Consider the following 16,105-nt stretch of genomic DNA (forward strand, 5'->3'; position numbering starts at 1 on the left):
AAAGGATATATGTCCTTCAGACACGGATTGCGCAAAGAAAGGAGGTGGCCCTCCTCATTAGCAGGGGAGGAGGCCCTCCTAATGTGTGTTGTAACATGAAGTGTGTGCACTTGAACACACAAGATGAGGATGACGACATCACGCTAAACATGTGCTGGCATTTCTCCCACCCTACATGAACATCATGAATGTGGGAGGAGTGCATAATGGCAGAAAAAACAGTATGTGTGCAAGGGATCAATAGTGGAGCTAAGAGCGTCCATTATATAAGGCCCGGGCCCCGCCACACAACAGGCTAGCTAGCATTAAAAATACATAAAGCTTCATTAGAGCATAGCACTCCACTGCCGGGTGGGATAGTAGGGGTGCAGCGCTGGCGGGGAGACGGGCGGGGGCACACGCAAAGACTGCCTAATTTCTGCTCCGCTGTATGGCAGTGTCGCGTGCCGAAAATAGGCGATAATACAAGCTCAGAATGCGCAGCGTATTGTATTATCGGCTATTTTTGGCACGCGAAAAAATTATAAATGAGTCTTTACTTGAGAGAGAGAGAGAGAGAGAGCCTGGGGCCCGGTGCAGGCGTCACTCAAGGCACCACCTGAGTCACACTGAACTTTGACCTCAAATCAACATCAATAAATCTATGGAATCAATGGGCTCTATGTGTGATGTAAAGGCTGGATGGATTGGATGTGAGGAGGGAAGGTGATAGCAGGAGGGGAAAACTAACACACCCATGGGTAAACACACATGTACAGTATATACACATGGTCACACCGAGACTAGACAAGCGTTCCAAAACACACACGCACGCACGCGAGCAAGCGCATTAGTGGTAATGCTCCTGTTAATGCAAAGTGTATTGTAAATAATGTGTTTTTATCAGTAACTTCATAATAATGATATAATAATTATAAGCAGAGGGATATGACGGTTCTAAGCACGACAGCTCACACCAGTCACCACACTCATAATACAGTACGTACACTATCCATAGGACACATATGATAACATGCATGCACATAGACTTTATTTGAGGATGGAACCTTTAATTTAAAGCAACCTGATCCTTACTGGATATAGGCAAATGTGTGTTAAATAGCAGCATATACTGTAGTGCTGCAACAGTTAATCAAATTTTTTTTTTTAATTGATCCATTTAATTGGAAAAATTATCAATTTTAAAATAATTAATTTTCCAAGGCAGCAGATCTACAAGCTCACAATGTGTTGCATCACGGCACACTGTGTGCTTCTCGCACAACAAAAGGCTAGGCTTTGAAGTTGCACAGGGTCATTATGACAAATAAAAAATAATAATACATTTACAAATAAATGACTGACATTTAGTACATTTATACTATTTATATTTATACTAATGTATAGTGGAACAATCTACAAGCTTACGAAGTGAGCTTGTAGATCAGCTATTTCCACTATTTTTGAAAATGTTTGAAAATAATTATATGAACATCGTTCAAAGTCGACAGGATTATGCAAAGATAATTGCGATCATCACAAATAATTGGGATTAGATGATGATGTAATAAGTGTGCCAGGCCTACTCACTGTGTGCGCAGGGTGAAAGCAGCGCTGGTGATGGAGGTGGGTAAGTTGAGTCCCTTGGTGATCTCTCTCCAGATCTTCTTGTTGATGACCTCCACCAGGCCTCCCTTCTCCGTCACCAGTTTGTATAGCATGTACAGGTCCAGCACCTGCTTGGCCATGATGGGGATACGGTTGACTGGGGTCCCTGTGAGAAGAGAAGACACACCCATTGGTACAGATATATACGGAACAAAACAATGAAAGAGTGTGTTATACCATATTTGTTTAAAACTTTCAAAACAGGCAAGGCAAAATCTCATGACACGCCTGCTTTTATTGTCAATTTTAATAAATTGTAGAACTTACAAAACGCAACAAGTCGTGAGCTTATATATATTTAGTCTTTGGTGAAAAAAAGAAAACAAACAAATAATTGTAATTACTTAATTCAAAATTGTCATCTATAATTACATTATGAGTTGAAAGTGGTTTATATATATATATATATATATATATATATATATATATATATATATATATATAATTTTTTTAGGGGTATAGAACATGATTCATAACTGTATGTACAGTTGTGTGTATATTGCAATAACATGTGTGTGGTTGTCACAAAATCCCAAGGCACACCTGGACTTGTCTCACAGCACAGCATTTGTAACCACTGTGTTACTCTGTAAGTTATTGGCACTGGTGTGTAGATGGCAGTCACTGTGGCTCTGCACACACCAGTGCCAATATCACGGTATAGCATAACCTCCAGTATAATAATAACACAGCTTCAGTGTTAACATTTCTGATATGTGATGTTGTTGGAAGGTACTGGCAGTCATCAGAATGCAAAGGTCTTGTAGCCACCAAGGTTATAATAGTTTTGTTTTTTTCATTATAGTTTTGTGTTAGTTAGTTTTGGCTTTTTTTTCCTAATTCAGTTAGTTTTAGTTCGTTTTTAGAGCGGGTTTGCTAGTTTTTATTTAGTTTTTATTTTGGTGAAATGCTTAGTTTTAGTTTAGTTATAGTTTAGTTTTAGTTTTTTAAACTAAAAAACTATAACTAAAACTATAAAAACTAAAACTATAACTAAGGGTATTTTTTCTATAATTTCAGTTAGTTTTGTGAACACACAATACAGTTTCAGTTTAGTTATAGTTTTTAATTTATTTTTATTTTTTATTAGTTTCAGTTAACTAAAACGTTTTTTTAATTCTAGTTTTCGTTAGTTTTAGTTAACTATTATAACCTTGGTAGCCACATGCACCTTTAAAAAAAAAAAAGGTACTAGTTTGAAACGATATAAATGCTTAAAAAGTACAAAACCTGCACACAATCGCACATGGAGACCCCGATACCTTCGTCAGGTCATCATTATGCAGGTGGGATATTATATATACCCATAGAATGCCTCTCAGACAATTACAATGCAACCATTAACTAGTGTGGTATTTAATCATTATACCAACTGTCAAAGCAGTATATTCTGATCATTTTTTTCCCGCCGCAAAAATCTAATTTTTAATTCAAATAATCTTTATTGATTATGAAACACAACAACAACCTATTAATTTAATAGGTTGTTGTTGTGTTTCATAATCAATTAAATCGATTAGTTTGGATAACTGTTGCAGGTGCCAGGCAGCCTTACATACCATACAGCAGGCAGTAGACTGAATGCTTACACCATTCTCAATGCCCAACGCATCCAACACGATTATGCTGGGAATGACGACTCCTGCGACTAAATATGGTGCTTTCATAAACTGTTGGCTACTATAACCGGAATAGGTGACATGTCAACCTGACACGGGCCATTAAACTTGACTTGAAAACATATTATCCCAGTTAAGTCCAAACAGGCTTGACCTGGAAAAGGGGATTCACCAAGCGACACAAAGCGAAGCAGCTCCAGACTTTTGATACAGATGCATTAATCTTGTCAACAGCTTATCTGCAGCAAAGCGTGCAGCAAGTGCATGAGGAGGAGGGGGCAGATGCAAGGGAGCGCGTGTTGGGATGTAGGAGCAGGGAGGAGGAGGAGGACTAGTAACAACAGAGGAGGGGGGAACGAGGTCTGTCAGACAGAATCAAAAAGGACAATCTGCAACAGTGCAGTATGGCAGGGCAACGTGCTCTGATGAAAGGCGGCCATATTGTGACACAGCAATCAGTGTTGCCATGTCCGCTTATTATAAGCGACGTTGGGCTTGTTTTTCTGTAAAGTTGCTTGAACATATGCGATTCTTTGGCCTTGTTTCTATTTGGGCTGCTTGCTTGTATTTGTCCCCCTGTGTTGTTAAATTGTTTCAAACACTTTTTCACTTTTGTCCCCCAAGATTTGGGGCTAGTTTCATAGACCTGGTTGCTTATTTTTCTGAAAATCTGGCAACACTGGCTGCCATGGGTGTTGGGGGGGTAGTAGAGTAGAGTAAGGTAGTAGAGTGGCGGCTTGGTGGATTGTGTCGGCCTGGTAATCCTTGGGCAGTGGGGGGCTCCTGGATCACCTCGGTATAATGAAGCTCATTTAAAGGATTGTGCCGAGTAAATCCATCACGGCTGTTAGCGAAGCAGCGTGCGCGTGTTGCGGGGGGGGGGGGGGGGGGGGGGGGGGTTAGAAACCTGGGCCAGATCTGCTACTGGCTGATAATGCCAAGCCAATCCTCCAGCCCAGCCCAGCGCAGCCTGCTGCTGCTGCTACTGATCTCAGCCCGGAATAGGAGCCATTAATGTATTTTGTAAATCAGCAGTGATCAGGCCCTTGGAGATTAGCCCAGATTCAATGCCTTAAATTAGTAACTTGAAGTCCAGGCCAGGTTGTCTGTAAGCCCAGGAGGAGCATGAGGAGAGGAACACATGGAGCTGTGTGTGCATGGGGGGGGGGGGGGGGGGGGGGGGTTGTACCAGCTACAGACATGTCTTAATTAATAATTACATCCATCTGCAAGGAGGGCTAATAATGAGTCCATTTATGTATTCAATGCATTGTATCCGGTGCTCTTAACTAGAGCGGTTGTTCTAAAACATTTTCATGTCAAGGACCCCCAAATACATACAGGAATTTGTCTGCAGATACCCCATTTGAAAATATTTTGTGCCAAGGATCCCCATAACAGAAGGTTTGTCAACATTTGTCAACATTGATTGAATTTCTTTAGCAGAAATAGCAGATCTTCAAGCTCACAATGCCTCACATGCAATGTGTTGTGGGCTTGTAGATTGGCTATTTGCAAATCCCCAAACATAATATTAAACTGTCATTTTGCTGGGGACCATTTGGAACCACCCCAAGAGTGCTCTAGAGTGACTCAAAACAATAGGATTAGCTTAATGTTCTCGTCCACCATCATCACAATAATAAACTATTAGTGGTTGTTCACACAATATTCCTGCTGTTGCAGCATGATCATGTGACAGAAGTGGCAGGGCAAGAAGCAGGGGTCAACAACTAAGGAGATTGTAAAATGGAATAAGTACTCCCAAGGATTACAGGTCTATGAAATCAAGTTACGGTGCTGAGGAGCACTGGCTGGACTGAGTCATACAATAGTTAGAACAGACATAAGCAGATCAATATCCACAGTGGACGAAATGTAGTTTCACTTCTGCCCACGAGTTAACCCCACGCAAAACGTAGACAACGCTTTTGCAACAATATCTCATCTCCAGAGAAAATTAACAGTTAAGAGAAGGTAACTTAGAGGAGAGGAGAGGTGAAAAGAAGAGAAGGACAAGAAATAAGAGCGAGTGCCAGAGACGAGAGGCTTACTAGGCTATATGATTTAGAATAGAAGAGCGCCTGGCTGATGTCACAATAAGCATGCCACCCAGAGAGAGCGAGAGAACCAGTATCTCAATGTTTCCAGAACATACAACAGATCAAAGTGTCAGGAATGTGGGCCTCTCTGGCTCGTCACGTCCAGCGCCTGGTCACAGTTATTTAATGCAGCGCTGGACATCAATCCCGCATCAAACAATTAGGACAACTGGAGGGGTCAGAGGTCGGCCAGAGGTTATTGATGTGTGAATTAAAGTGCAGGTCAGCAGGAAGCCATGTTTTCATACAGGCACGGGCGTCCCCACGGACAATGAGAGCACAACAAATGAGACACAAAAGAACAGGCCTCCCTACTGATGCGGCAGGCAATGAGCGAGGCTTTAATGCAACGCGCTCCGTACGCTTCTATTCCCCCGACTCATGATCACGTTGGAACCGCAAAGATTTTCAAGGGAAAATGTGTCAGTTATTGTATTGATAAAGCAAAGTGTGCTTTACCATGGACAATATGACAGACAACTATTTCGATGCTAGAGAATAACAAATGCCAATTTGTAAAAGACGAGGGTAAAAGCGAAATTGACTGCCTTTATATAGCAAATGTCACCCCCCCCCCCCCCCCGCCCCGCCGACCGGAGGAAACCACGCAAGGTACCAACCTGCTCATCCGGTAGTGAGTGAGTGTGTGTGTGAGAGAGCGAGCACGCAGGTACCTCCATTTGTGGGGGAATGATGGTTTTGGAAGGTAAACTGTGTAATTAGTCACCACATGGCCACGTTTCTCGTTTCAACGAGTTTGGCCACATGTGAACAGAACTGTGGGAGAACACCTTTGATAATAAATGGTGTAATTGAGCAGAATCACATTAGCAACACTTAGCCACAGAACTCCCTCATCTGGGGTAATCAACAACCCTGTCGGCCTTTGGTGAGCAACATCTGGTTTGATTCCGCGCGCGCGCACACGCACGCACGCACACACGCACACGCACACGCACACGCACACGCACACGCACACGCACACGCACACACACACACACACACACACACACACACACACACACACACACACACACACACACTTCATTTCACCAAATAATTTCTCCTCCATAGTTCATTCTGTTGTCATTATTTTCTCACTTTATACATTGCGAAAATAGCCCATCTACAAGCTCACAACACGTCAGTGGGCAGAGTGACGCAATGGGAGCTTGTAGATCGGTTATTTTCGGTGCTCGACACCAGTGCGCAGCCAAGTATAAATCAGGCCCTAGTCTCAGCCAGTGTATCTTTCTTCTCAAATTTCAAGTCTTGTCATTTGTCTTCACAAACAATACAACCCTGAAGCCCTACAGGCTGAAATTAAGCAGCACAAACTTTTCAGGCATGCAGCTGTTTTAAGTGATTCATATGCTTTTATTAATGTCATTTATTCTACAACGATTAAAAGTGTTATATATCCATTCTCCATTGATTCGTTGTGCCACCTCAATCCCCCTCTGTCATTGGTGTAAGGTGGATGACTCAGTCAGTCACAGCAGCGCCTCTGATATCAGGCAACATATCGAACAACATCAGAGGCATTAGGTCATGGAGATCCGATGTAGGCCACTATTGGCTATTCGGCCTCTCTCTGAAGCCATGATTTGTCCACTAGGCCACACTGAACCAATCTGTAATTGGCTGCAGGCTTCACCTCCCATCATCCTTTGCCCTGGACTGATTTTCCCCCTGGGACAGGGCCATCAGGAGCCGAGTGATTAATGGCACCGGGGTTCAGAGGTCACGCTGGTGGGAAGTGCTGTGGCTGAGCGCCCCCCTTAGAACCACTCCCTAAGTCCTTCCTCTGACTTGCCAGCCACAGGCACAGGGAAGGGAACACATCCCGGCCCACAGGAGCCCAGAGGGCCAGACTACAGCTAGCGAACCGTCTGGGAGCAGTCAGTCAGGATGAGAAGAACACCACTAGGAATAGGGACGGCGGGACAGAGAGAGGGAGGGGGAGAGAGATGTTTTTCTCTCTGCATTGTGTGACAGAGGGAAGGAGAGAGAGAAAAGTCAAGGAACTGAGGAGGACAAAAAGAAACCCAGTGACAGTCAAAGACAGGTCAATGTCTGTCCTTCCAGAACATTCCACAGCCATCTCCTCCACCTCTAATCTTTCTCTGCTACAGTCATGAGGACAACCCGCAAATGGCACATAAAGAAAAAGAAAGAGAAAACACAAGGTCATTTCATTTCACCTTTGACCCATTTTTGTGGGAAAACAGCTGTTTGCATTAAAAGAGGTAAGGGGGATGGTGGTGGTGGTTGTGGAGGGGTGGTGGGGGGTTCTATAATAAATCAGTGGCAGAGCCCCTGACGCCACTGAGGTAAATTAAATATGGCTGACTTCACATGACTGGCATTTTTTAAATAATTAAGTGGCACGAGTGACAGTCTTCCAGGCCGATGTGGAAGGAGAGAGACGTACAGGAAATGAATTTTTCACCAAATGGGCGCCAGTGGTGTGAGGTTTCACTACCATCCTCCTCCTCACAGTTTAGGAAAGGCGAGAGGAAGCAAAACGAGGGAGAGAGACCCTTCAACTATGCACTACATACTATTGCTTTCACAGAATGGTGTCCCTCTATGGCCTAATTTAGGCCCTATACTTGACTGCTTAACCACTTAAACCCCATTTCAAACTTTGTCATACTACAGCATTGCGTTCTCACACACACACAAACACCCCCCCCCCCTCCCCCCACACACACACACACACACACACCCCCTCCAGGGATCCTCAAAACCAGAGTCAGACTCAAGGTCCTTGACAAACTTGAGGAGGAGGAGGAGGGGGATGGTAGGACAGGGATAGGAGGAGCAGAGAGGAGGAAGGGGAGGAGGTGGGACTGATCAGCCAGGTCCTGCCAGCTGGAGAAAGACTGGATCAGTGCTGTAAGAAAGGTGTCAGCCAACACAAACAGCCCCTGGCCTCACGTCACTGTCTGAGGGACCAACTCTGCCCCTCTGCCCTCAACCCCCTCCTTCTCCCCTGTAGACCCCCCCCCCCCCCACCACACACACACACACACACACACACACACACACACACACACACACACACACCGCTGTCAGGCAGAAACCTCTCTATATTACAACTATTTGCAAATGAATGCTCTACTTGATAATACGACAGCGGCATCAGAAGTAGCTGATCTGCGAGACGGCACACTTTGAGCTTGTAGATCAGATCTGCTATTTTTGCCATTATTGAAGTTGAGTCCTGAAAGGTATACAGAGACGATACACTATATAAACAGAGGGAATAATCTAGAGAGTTAGCTTTACTTTAAGAGTTGACAAAGGGTCAGAAAGAAGTGAGATCAAATAGGGGAAGAAAGCAAGAGAGAAAGAAACAGAGCAATAGCGAGAGAAAGAAAGACAGACAGACAGTGAGAGTGAGAAAGCGAGGTGGTGGGAGGAGAGAATGTTCACTCCTAGCAGCCAGACTCCACATGTGGAGTGTTTACTTTGGTGACCATGTGGTTTACATGTTCATATGTCAGAGATGTGTTGTATTGTCAGAAACAGAGGGGCCCCGCGCTTGCTGAGGCCCCGAGTATGTTTTATTTTTAATGCGCAGGCCAAGGACATAAAAGGTAAAAAAGTCACGACTGTATGGAATTGTCTATCTTTAGTCCAGGCAGAGCCACTACTCACATGACTGACCAATTCATATCAAGTGGTAAAAGATGCACACACACGCTAGCCCCCTCCCCTCTCTATAATGTAGCGTTACGCTATAGATATAACACTATGCCAGGCATGAGGATAAAATCCACAGCTGGTCACTGGAGGAGGAAGGAGAGCAAGAGGGGGGAAATAACTCAGCTTCAGCCAACTGGGCTAAAAACTAGGGGTGGGAAAGTTTAATAAATGTTTTTGATCATAATAAAATAATTGATTCATCGAGTAGCATAGATAGACTGTAAAGCGCAATTGGGCTAAAACGGTCTAACCACTTACAACCTGGCAACCGTCTTTTGGACATGCCATTGTAGGTGAAAAATAGTGGAAAAGTAGCAGATCGGCTTGTAGATTGGCTATTGTCACGTGACAATATAAAACTACCGGTAAAGTAAATGTAAAAGAAAATGAAATAACGCTTCTCCTTTGTTTAATAAGAAAATACATTAAAAACACCTTTAGGCCCTTTATCCAAAATATCTTAACACAACAAACCTCGGCCAGGGATTTAAAAAAGCAACACACACACCTTCACTGGCAGAGAGAGGAGGGGTGCATACATAGAACTATATTTACCAAGGAGACAGTGAGACTGCCCCTTTGTGAGAATTATTACAGTGAGGAGGAGGCAGCCCTTATAGAAACAGCCCTGACTGCATGAGCTACGCTAGCAACTGCAGCATAACATGGAACAAAGACGTTCTAAAACCACAGAGCTGAGAGCATTAAGCTTTAAATCTCACCACAGCACCGATTGGCTTCATTAAAAAGACAAGATGACATGACATGACAGATGTAAAGTACAGCAGCAGAGGGAGGAGTGTGTGTGTGTGTGTGTGTGTGTGTGTGTGTACGCGCGTTGGGGGGGTGACCTGCAAAAGAATGAGTGTGTGCGTGCATGGGTGTGTTGGGGGCTAACCTGCAAAAGAATGAGAGATAGACATGAAAAGAGATGGGGAACGGAGATGAAGGGATATGGAGAGGGGGGGAGAGAGAGAGAGAGAAAGAAACATGACTCCCTCTCCGTAGGTCATGTAGTTGGGTCACCTGGCGAAAATGAGGGGGGGTGGGGGGGGGGAATGAAAAGGTTGGATGGAGCGAAAAGTGAGATGGGCTCTCCAACTGTAACCTAAGTCTCGTCTCTCCCTGGAGACCCGGCAGGCTACAGCTCAACTGACCGGACCCCAATCAACACTCCATCTGACAGCGAGGGGACAGGGACATGATGGATGGATCCGCAGAGATCAATCCATTTATATCTATCTCTAGATCCTGTCACCGTCAGGCAGAAACCTGTATCATATCACATATCATTTTATGAGGGTTTTTTTCCTCCTTCATAAATGAATGCTATTGGTCACCCTTTAACCACTTACAATGTAGCGATGATAAATAGCCATTGGATCCATTGGAATACAGGTTCTTTTTTTCCTCTGTCAAGAATGACAAGTAACAGTTTTGGACATACAGGTTTCATCCCAGCAGCAAAGATCTAATAAAAACAACACAAACTTCTATGTGCATTGTCATCTGTGGAGACGGGTTTTTGTGCGATTCACCTCACTTAAAGACCTATAATGGGCCACTTCTGAACGACTGAACCCAGAGAATGTTCTGGAGCACTCGATTTGCTTCGAACATGTATCTAGGTGCAAATTAGGTGCAGCTATAAATAAATGAAATCTTGTATATGAAACAAATGAAGGGTTCCCCTTCCAGACCAGTACCATCTTCATATCTTCATATGTTTATATGACAGATCGATCACGCACATGTAACACATACACGATATTAAGTTAGGGGAGTGCCAACTGTACCTGGTACTGTACTCTGTTTCAAATGACAATTAAACTGTTTCTATGACTGCCACAATGAGGCAGGTTTCTAGGTTCAGATGTGAGGGCACAATATTCTGCTTGTTTAAATGGGATGCATTGCATCACACCACTTCTTTCCCCCCCCCCATACAGTGTATATGGCTATCTCTGGAACGCGGCAATGTCGTATGGCAAAGTATAAATTAGACTTAAGAGTGGTTCATATTGAATACCCGTAACAACGTCAAAATGTTGACCCCCCCCCCCCCGTCATCTGTGTGAATAACAGAGCAGCACATGACGCTGGCGTCTGCTTGGACCTGTACAGCAGCTTACTGTCCAGCCACACCAGCACTGCTCCAATGCTCACGTTTCATTTTCCTCCGAGTGATGTTCTCATTGTAAAGTGGACCATTGTCCAGTGTCACAGACTGTGCTTAGCTGTATACGGTTACACAATACCTTTTATGGAAATTAATTCTAGATATAATACTGTATTCTAGAATAGATTCATGTTCAACAAATACATTTAAATAAATAATAAATAAATCGATGTATGCTTCTGTATTCTAGAATAGATTCATGTTAGAAAATGGATTAATGCTCAAATACATAAAAAAACAAATGCATACAAATATAATTCTAACACAAATATAGATCCACATTTCCCAACACAGCATGGCAAATCAAAGAGGAAAAAAAGCAAACAGGTCAATATATCAATTACAATAACCATCTCCACCATCAATCCATCAAAGCAAAACACAACATTGACTGCACCCGCGACGGGCACCGCCAACATCAGCTGAGAAACAGGCAACCTGATAGCTATGCTCTGAGCCAGTGTCTAATCTGGTAAAAAAATGTCAAGAATGTATTATCACATTATGTACATCAGAGCGCGAGGGGCTTTAGCCCGCATCAACAGTAGACCCCTTTGATTTGATTGGTATTTGTGACTCGTTTATGCTAAACCATTTCTCACAGAGAAGCGTGTGGGAGGGGGTGCAGTTACTGATGGACAAACAAGTTCTGCTGCCGCTCCAATTGGCTATAGCAGCCATATTGGAAAGAAATGCATAGGTGTTACCAATGATACTAATGAAGGCTCTATTCCATTCTGGTCTAAAATAGTCAGGGTGCTGATATTGTGCACTGGAAAGACTCATGGTTCACACCCGGGTGTGTAACTCAGAGTTATGGGGGGCCCTGAAATTACAAAGTTTGAGAACTACAATGAGCTACCCCAGATGTAACCTCGCGTCACCAGGAAAGCCTGGTCTGTGTTACTAAATTGCCGTGTGATCCGGTCAGGAGCAGATATCGTTACGTCATGTTGTAGTCATTGTTTTGTAGTCCTCAGGCCGGAACCTTCTAAACCAGAACATCCTTTCACTCAAACCGGACGAACAATACCTTCCCAATAAAAGCCTTGATGTGGCGTAGTGCAAGTCACACTTTTATTGGGAAGGTATTATTCTTCTGGTTTGAGGAAAAGGAAGTTCCAGATTGAGGGTTCCGGCCTGATGACTACAAAACAATGACTACAACATGACGTAGTAATATCATCTGCTCCCGACCGGATCATAAACCCGAAAAGGAATGCTGCCCAGGCGACACCAGATGTAACAGAGCCTTCGTTAGTACCATTGTTAACACCTGTGAAGGAAGTAATGAAGAGCCCTGGTTTCTTTCCTATATGGCTGTTGTGCATAGAGCCTATTCAAATGAGTGACTCTTGTGGCAGTTAGCTGCACTGGTCAAACTGGGTTTCCTGGGTTTTTCGTTGGAGGGTAGATGGAGGATGTCTTCACTAGCTGGCAGGTGCACCGTCGATAGGGGCTCTCCAAGGACCTCTCCCCTCCAATCCCTTCCACTGGCTTTATAACACAGCTAACTGCTCCAATCAATGGACAGGGGGGGGGGGGGGGGGGATTGACAGATAAAGCCATCAGCTGACGAGCTCCATTTGGGGGCCTAGCAACAGTAATCAATATAGGAAACATCAGCTGCTTGGATACTGAGGGGTTGGAGAGGGAGGGGTTGGGGAGAGAGAGAGAGAGAGAGAGAGAGAGACACACAAATGAATGGTAAATGGTGCATTTATACACTGATGCTGGAGGAAACCATGCAAGGCACCAACCTGCACATCAGGAGCAATTAGGGGTTGCTCAGGGACACTTCGACACCAACTCCGGGGGAGCCTGGGTTCGAACTGGCAACCTTGCGGTTCCCATTCAGCCACTCTACCCCTGAGCCACCGACGCCCCCTCAAAATAATACATTCGCTGTTGATCTTTATTGTCTTGACTGTCGGAAAGGCAGGGTGTTGCAACATCTCAATGCATTAAGAGTGTTTGGCGTATGCATTGAGACAGGACAGCACAGGATGGTGCAGACGTTAGTTCAGGGTCTATTGTGCTGCTGTATAGGTGTCCCCAGGGGGCCGTAACGGTATTTCATAGCATCCATCACAGCAGTGTGGGGGCCAGGAAGCTCAGCTTTAAGAGCACACAAGAGGACACAGATGGAACTACAGACAGAGCAATGAAAAGAAGACAAGGGAATGAGCAGCAGCACTCTGGCATGATGAACACGGAACGCACACTTAAAGAAAAGTGATCAATAGGCTGATATTTATTTTATTGAAGATCGTCTCTAAGGGGATCTCTGCTCTCTGATAGTAGACTGAAATACAGAGTGTTACAGGTCCATTTGGCTCCACTTCCAGTACATTCTGAGTTAAATTAATACAGACGTTACTGTGTACATTTATGAGAGGAGGGTGGTTGTATATGTGTGTGCGTGCATGCGTGCAGCATAGTGGTTATGTGGTCAGTGAACAAAAAGGTGCTTTTGGCCTCATACGATCTTTAAATGTCACACTGTGTGACATAAAAAGGAAAATCGTGATTATCCACCTTGTCAGACCATGGAAGTTGAATTGAGACTAGGTTATACATACAGTATATTTACCTGACGAAAAAGGAAACAAGGGCATTTCTTCACAGACATGCACATAGTGACTATTATCTGTGATTTAACACACCTGTAAAATTGCCACAGTAACTGTAGATTACTAAATCATCATAGCATAAGCCAGACACTGGCAGGATGACACAAGAGACTGGCGATGAATGATTTTGCCACATTTATGCTGTGAATCCTGTGATATGTACATTGTATCTGGAACAATGACAAAATGGACGATAGCATGCAGTCTGTTGTCACTTTAACTCACTGAGCTTCAAGAGTGCTTCCAGCTGCAAATGAAATATCCTTGCATATAATTTACTACTTATAGAATGCGCATTGCGACGTGTTGTGAGCTTGTAGGCTATTTGGGGGTGTAGAGGGGAAAAAGAGAGACTCCGGTCAACTGAAGTATATAGAGTTTAAATTGTTTATGTAGCTTACTTCTAGTATAGTTATATAATGTCCACTTACATTATATCGTCTGATTGGGTGGAAACCTCATATGTCCAAAACTGTAACTTTTCAGGATAAAAAAAACAAAGAAAGAAAGATGGACAAGCTTGAAACGAGCTTTCAGAACTTCTATCTATGATGTTTGTGCGACACTGTAGTATGGTCAAGTCAGAGCCATAGAATAAGACAGAGTTACGACATTGAGGTGGCAGAAAACAGCCTGGCCCCATGAAGTGAAAGGAGTTGTCGTAAGTGTCTTACTCTATGGCTCTGGGTCCAGTGCCAGTGGGCATTTCATTTAAGAAAAAACACAAAAAGTAGGTAAAAAATGTTAAGATAAGAGGTTTGTGCACAACAGCAATAATATACTTGACTTGTCCTGCACGTCCATGTGTTAACTCGCTCAATGTTGGATTGTCACTGGACCACCTGCCAGAGTAATGTGCTGCCTTATGCTCAGTAATAAAATGTTAAGTGTTGTGTTGGCCACCATGTTTCTGGACACTTGCTTGCCATCCCTCCTGGCAGACACAGCCGTCCTTGTGTTCAATGCTTCACAGTCACACCTCCTGTTCACATTCATGTGGCTATCCATTTCAGAATCCCTGCATCTGTGACAGTCTGAACCCATTTGGCTGAAATATCGGACAAAATGTTGGTATTCGCAAATATGCAGCCGATTATCCAGGATACACATTGTTTAGCAGAAGCCTGCTCAATTACTTATGAAGCTAGTGATTAAGAATCTCTCACAGCTTGGCAGCTTAAGAGTCACAAATCCTCGTACAATATGGTCGCAATTAAAGATGAGCGGCACCAAGACCGGGGAACGTGCTGGCAAACCGACTGAGAGAAATAGGAAGAGGGGAGGGATGGGTAGAGAGCTTCTGAGACAGAAAGAGGGAGACAGAGAGAGAGAAACCTATATACACTGGCATGATCGTTATGCATTGCAATGCACTGCAAAATGGCCATGGCAGTCATGATAATAAAGTAACCTTGAACTCTATTACAGGGGTCTTCAACGTTTTTTCCGGTCACGGACCCCTAAGCTGAGAGAGAGATGAAGCAGGGACCCCCCTACATATATTGTTTTGCGACTGCAGGTCGCATTTACTATGAAAACGTGCATTTCCCGTCAGTCAGTCTGTCCGTCACCCACCCCACGCATCCATATATGTCCATGCCTCGTGACATCATCAGGGATGGAGATCCCATCCCCAAGCCCATATATGGGAATGCCCATATATGGAGATCCCTGATGTCATCAATATTGGCCAGCAACTCTACATCTGACCTCAAACCCCTAGATATCCATATATGGAGCTGACCTGTTCTTACATTCCATATGTTGATCCTTCCCCATACATCCTTCCTCTTCGATGTCTCCCTTTTGACTGATATTCAAACTCTAGACGGGCCCGCACCAAAGTTATCAGTGCAGACGCGCCCGGCAGCCGGTGAAAACTAGAGTTCTCAACAGGCCCGAAAATTAAGGCCCGGCCCTACCTGGGCCCTCATCAAACCCTGTACACTCAAGACACTGCCCCCGCTGCCACCCTTAGATCTCCAGATATGGAGCTGACCTGTTCTGACATTCCATATGTTGATCTGACATCATCAAACCCTGTACACTCAAGACACGAGTCCATATATGGCCAGTACAGAATTCATTCCATATGTTGATCTGACCCCCCATGGCAAAGCGCCAGCGCTCGCCCAGCAGTCTACCGTCACCCAGGCAGATGCGTGCAAGCGACCTCAGGGCGTCTTACTGGTATAATATGGTGTTGCAGAT

The 16,105-nt window shown here is 44.2% G+C and overlaps 1 protein-coding gene across 1 annotated transcript in view; it reads right to left on the reverse strand.

Moving 5' to 3' along the window:
• The window catches only part of LOC306920835 (AT-rich interactive domain-containing protein 3B-like), a 76,750-nt gene that overhangs the window by 16,348 nt on the left and 44,297 nt on the right, over nucleotides 1-16,105 (reverse strand). The window contains exon 5 of the mRNA XM_079497759.1: nucleotides 1,570-1,753. Within this exon, the coding sequence (XP_079353885.1) occupies nucleotides 1,570-1,753 (184 nt within the window). The remainder of the gene's footprint in view (nucleotides 1-1,569; nucleotides 1,754-16,105) is intronic.

Source organism: Electrona antarctica (assembly GCF_951216825.1).
Source record: "Electrona antarctica genome assembly, chromosome: 3".
Classification (NCBI taxonomy): Eukaryota; Metazoa; Chordata; class Actinopteri; order Myctophiformes; family Myctophidae; genus Electrona; species Electrona antarctica.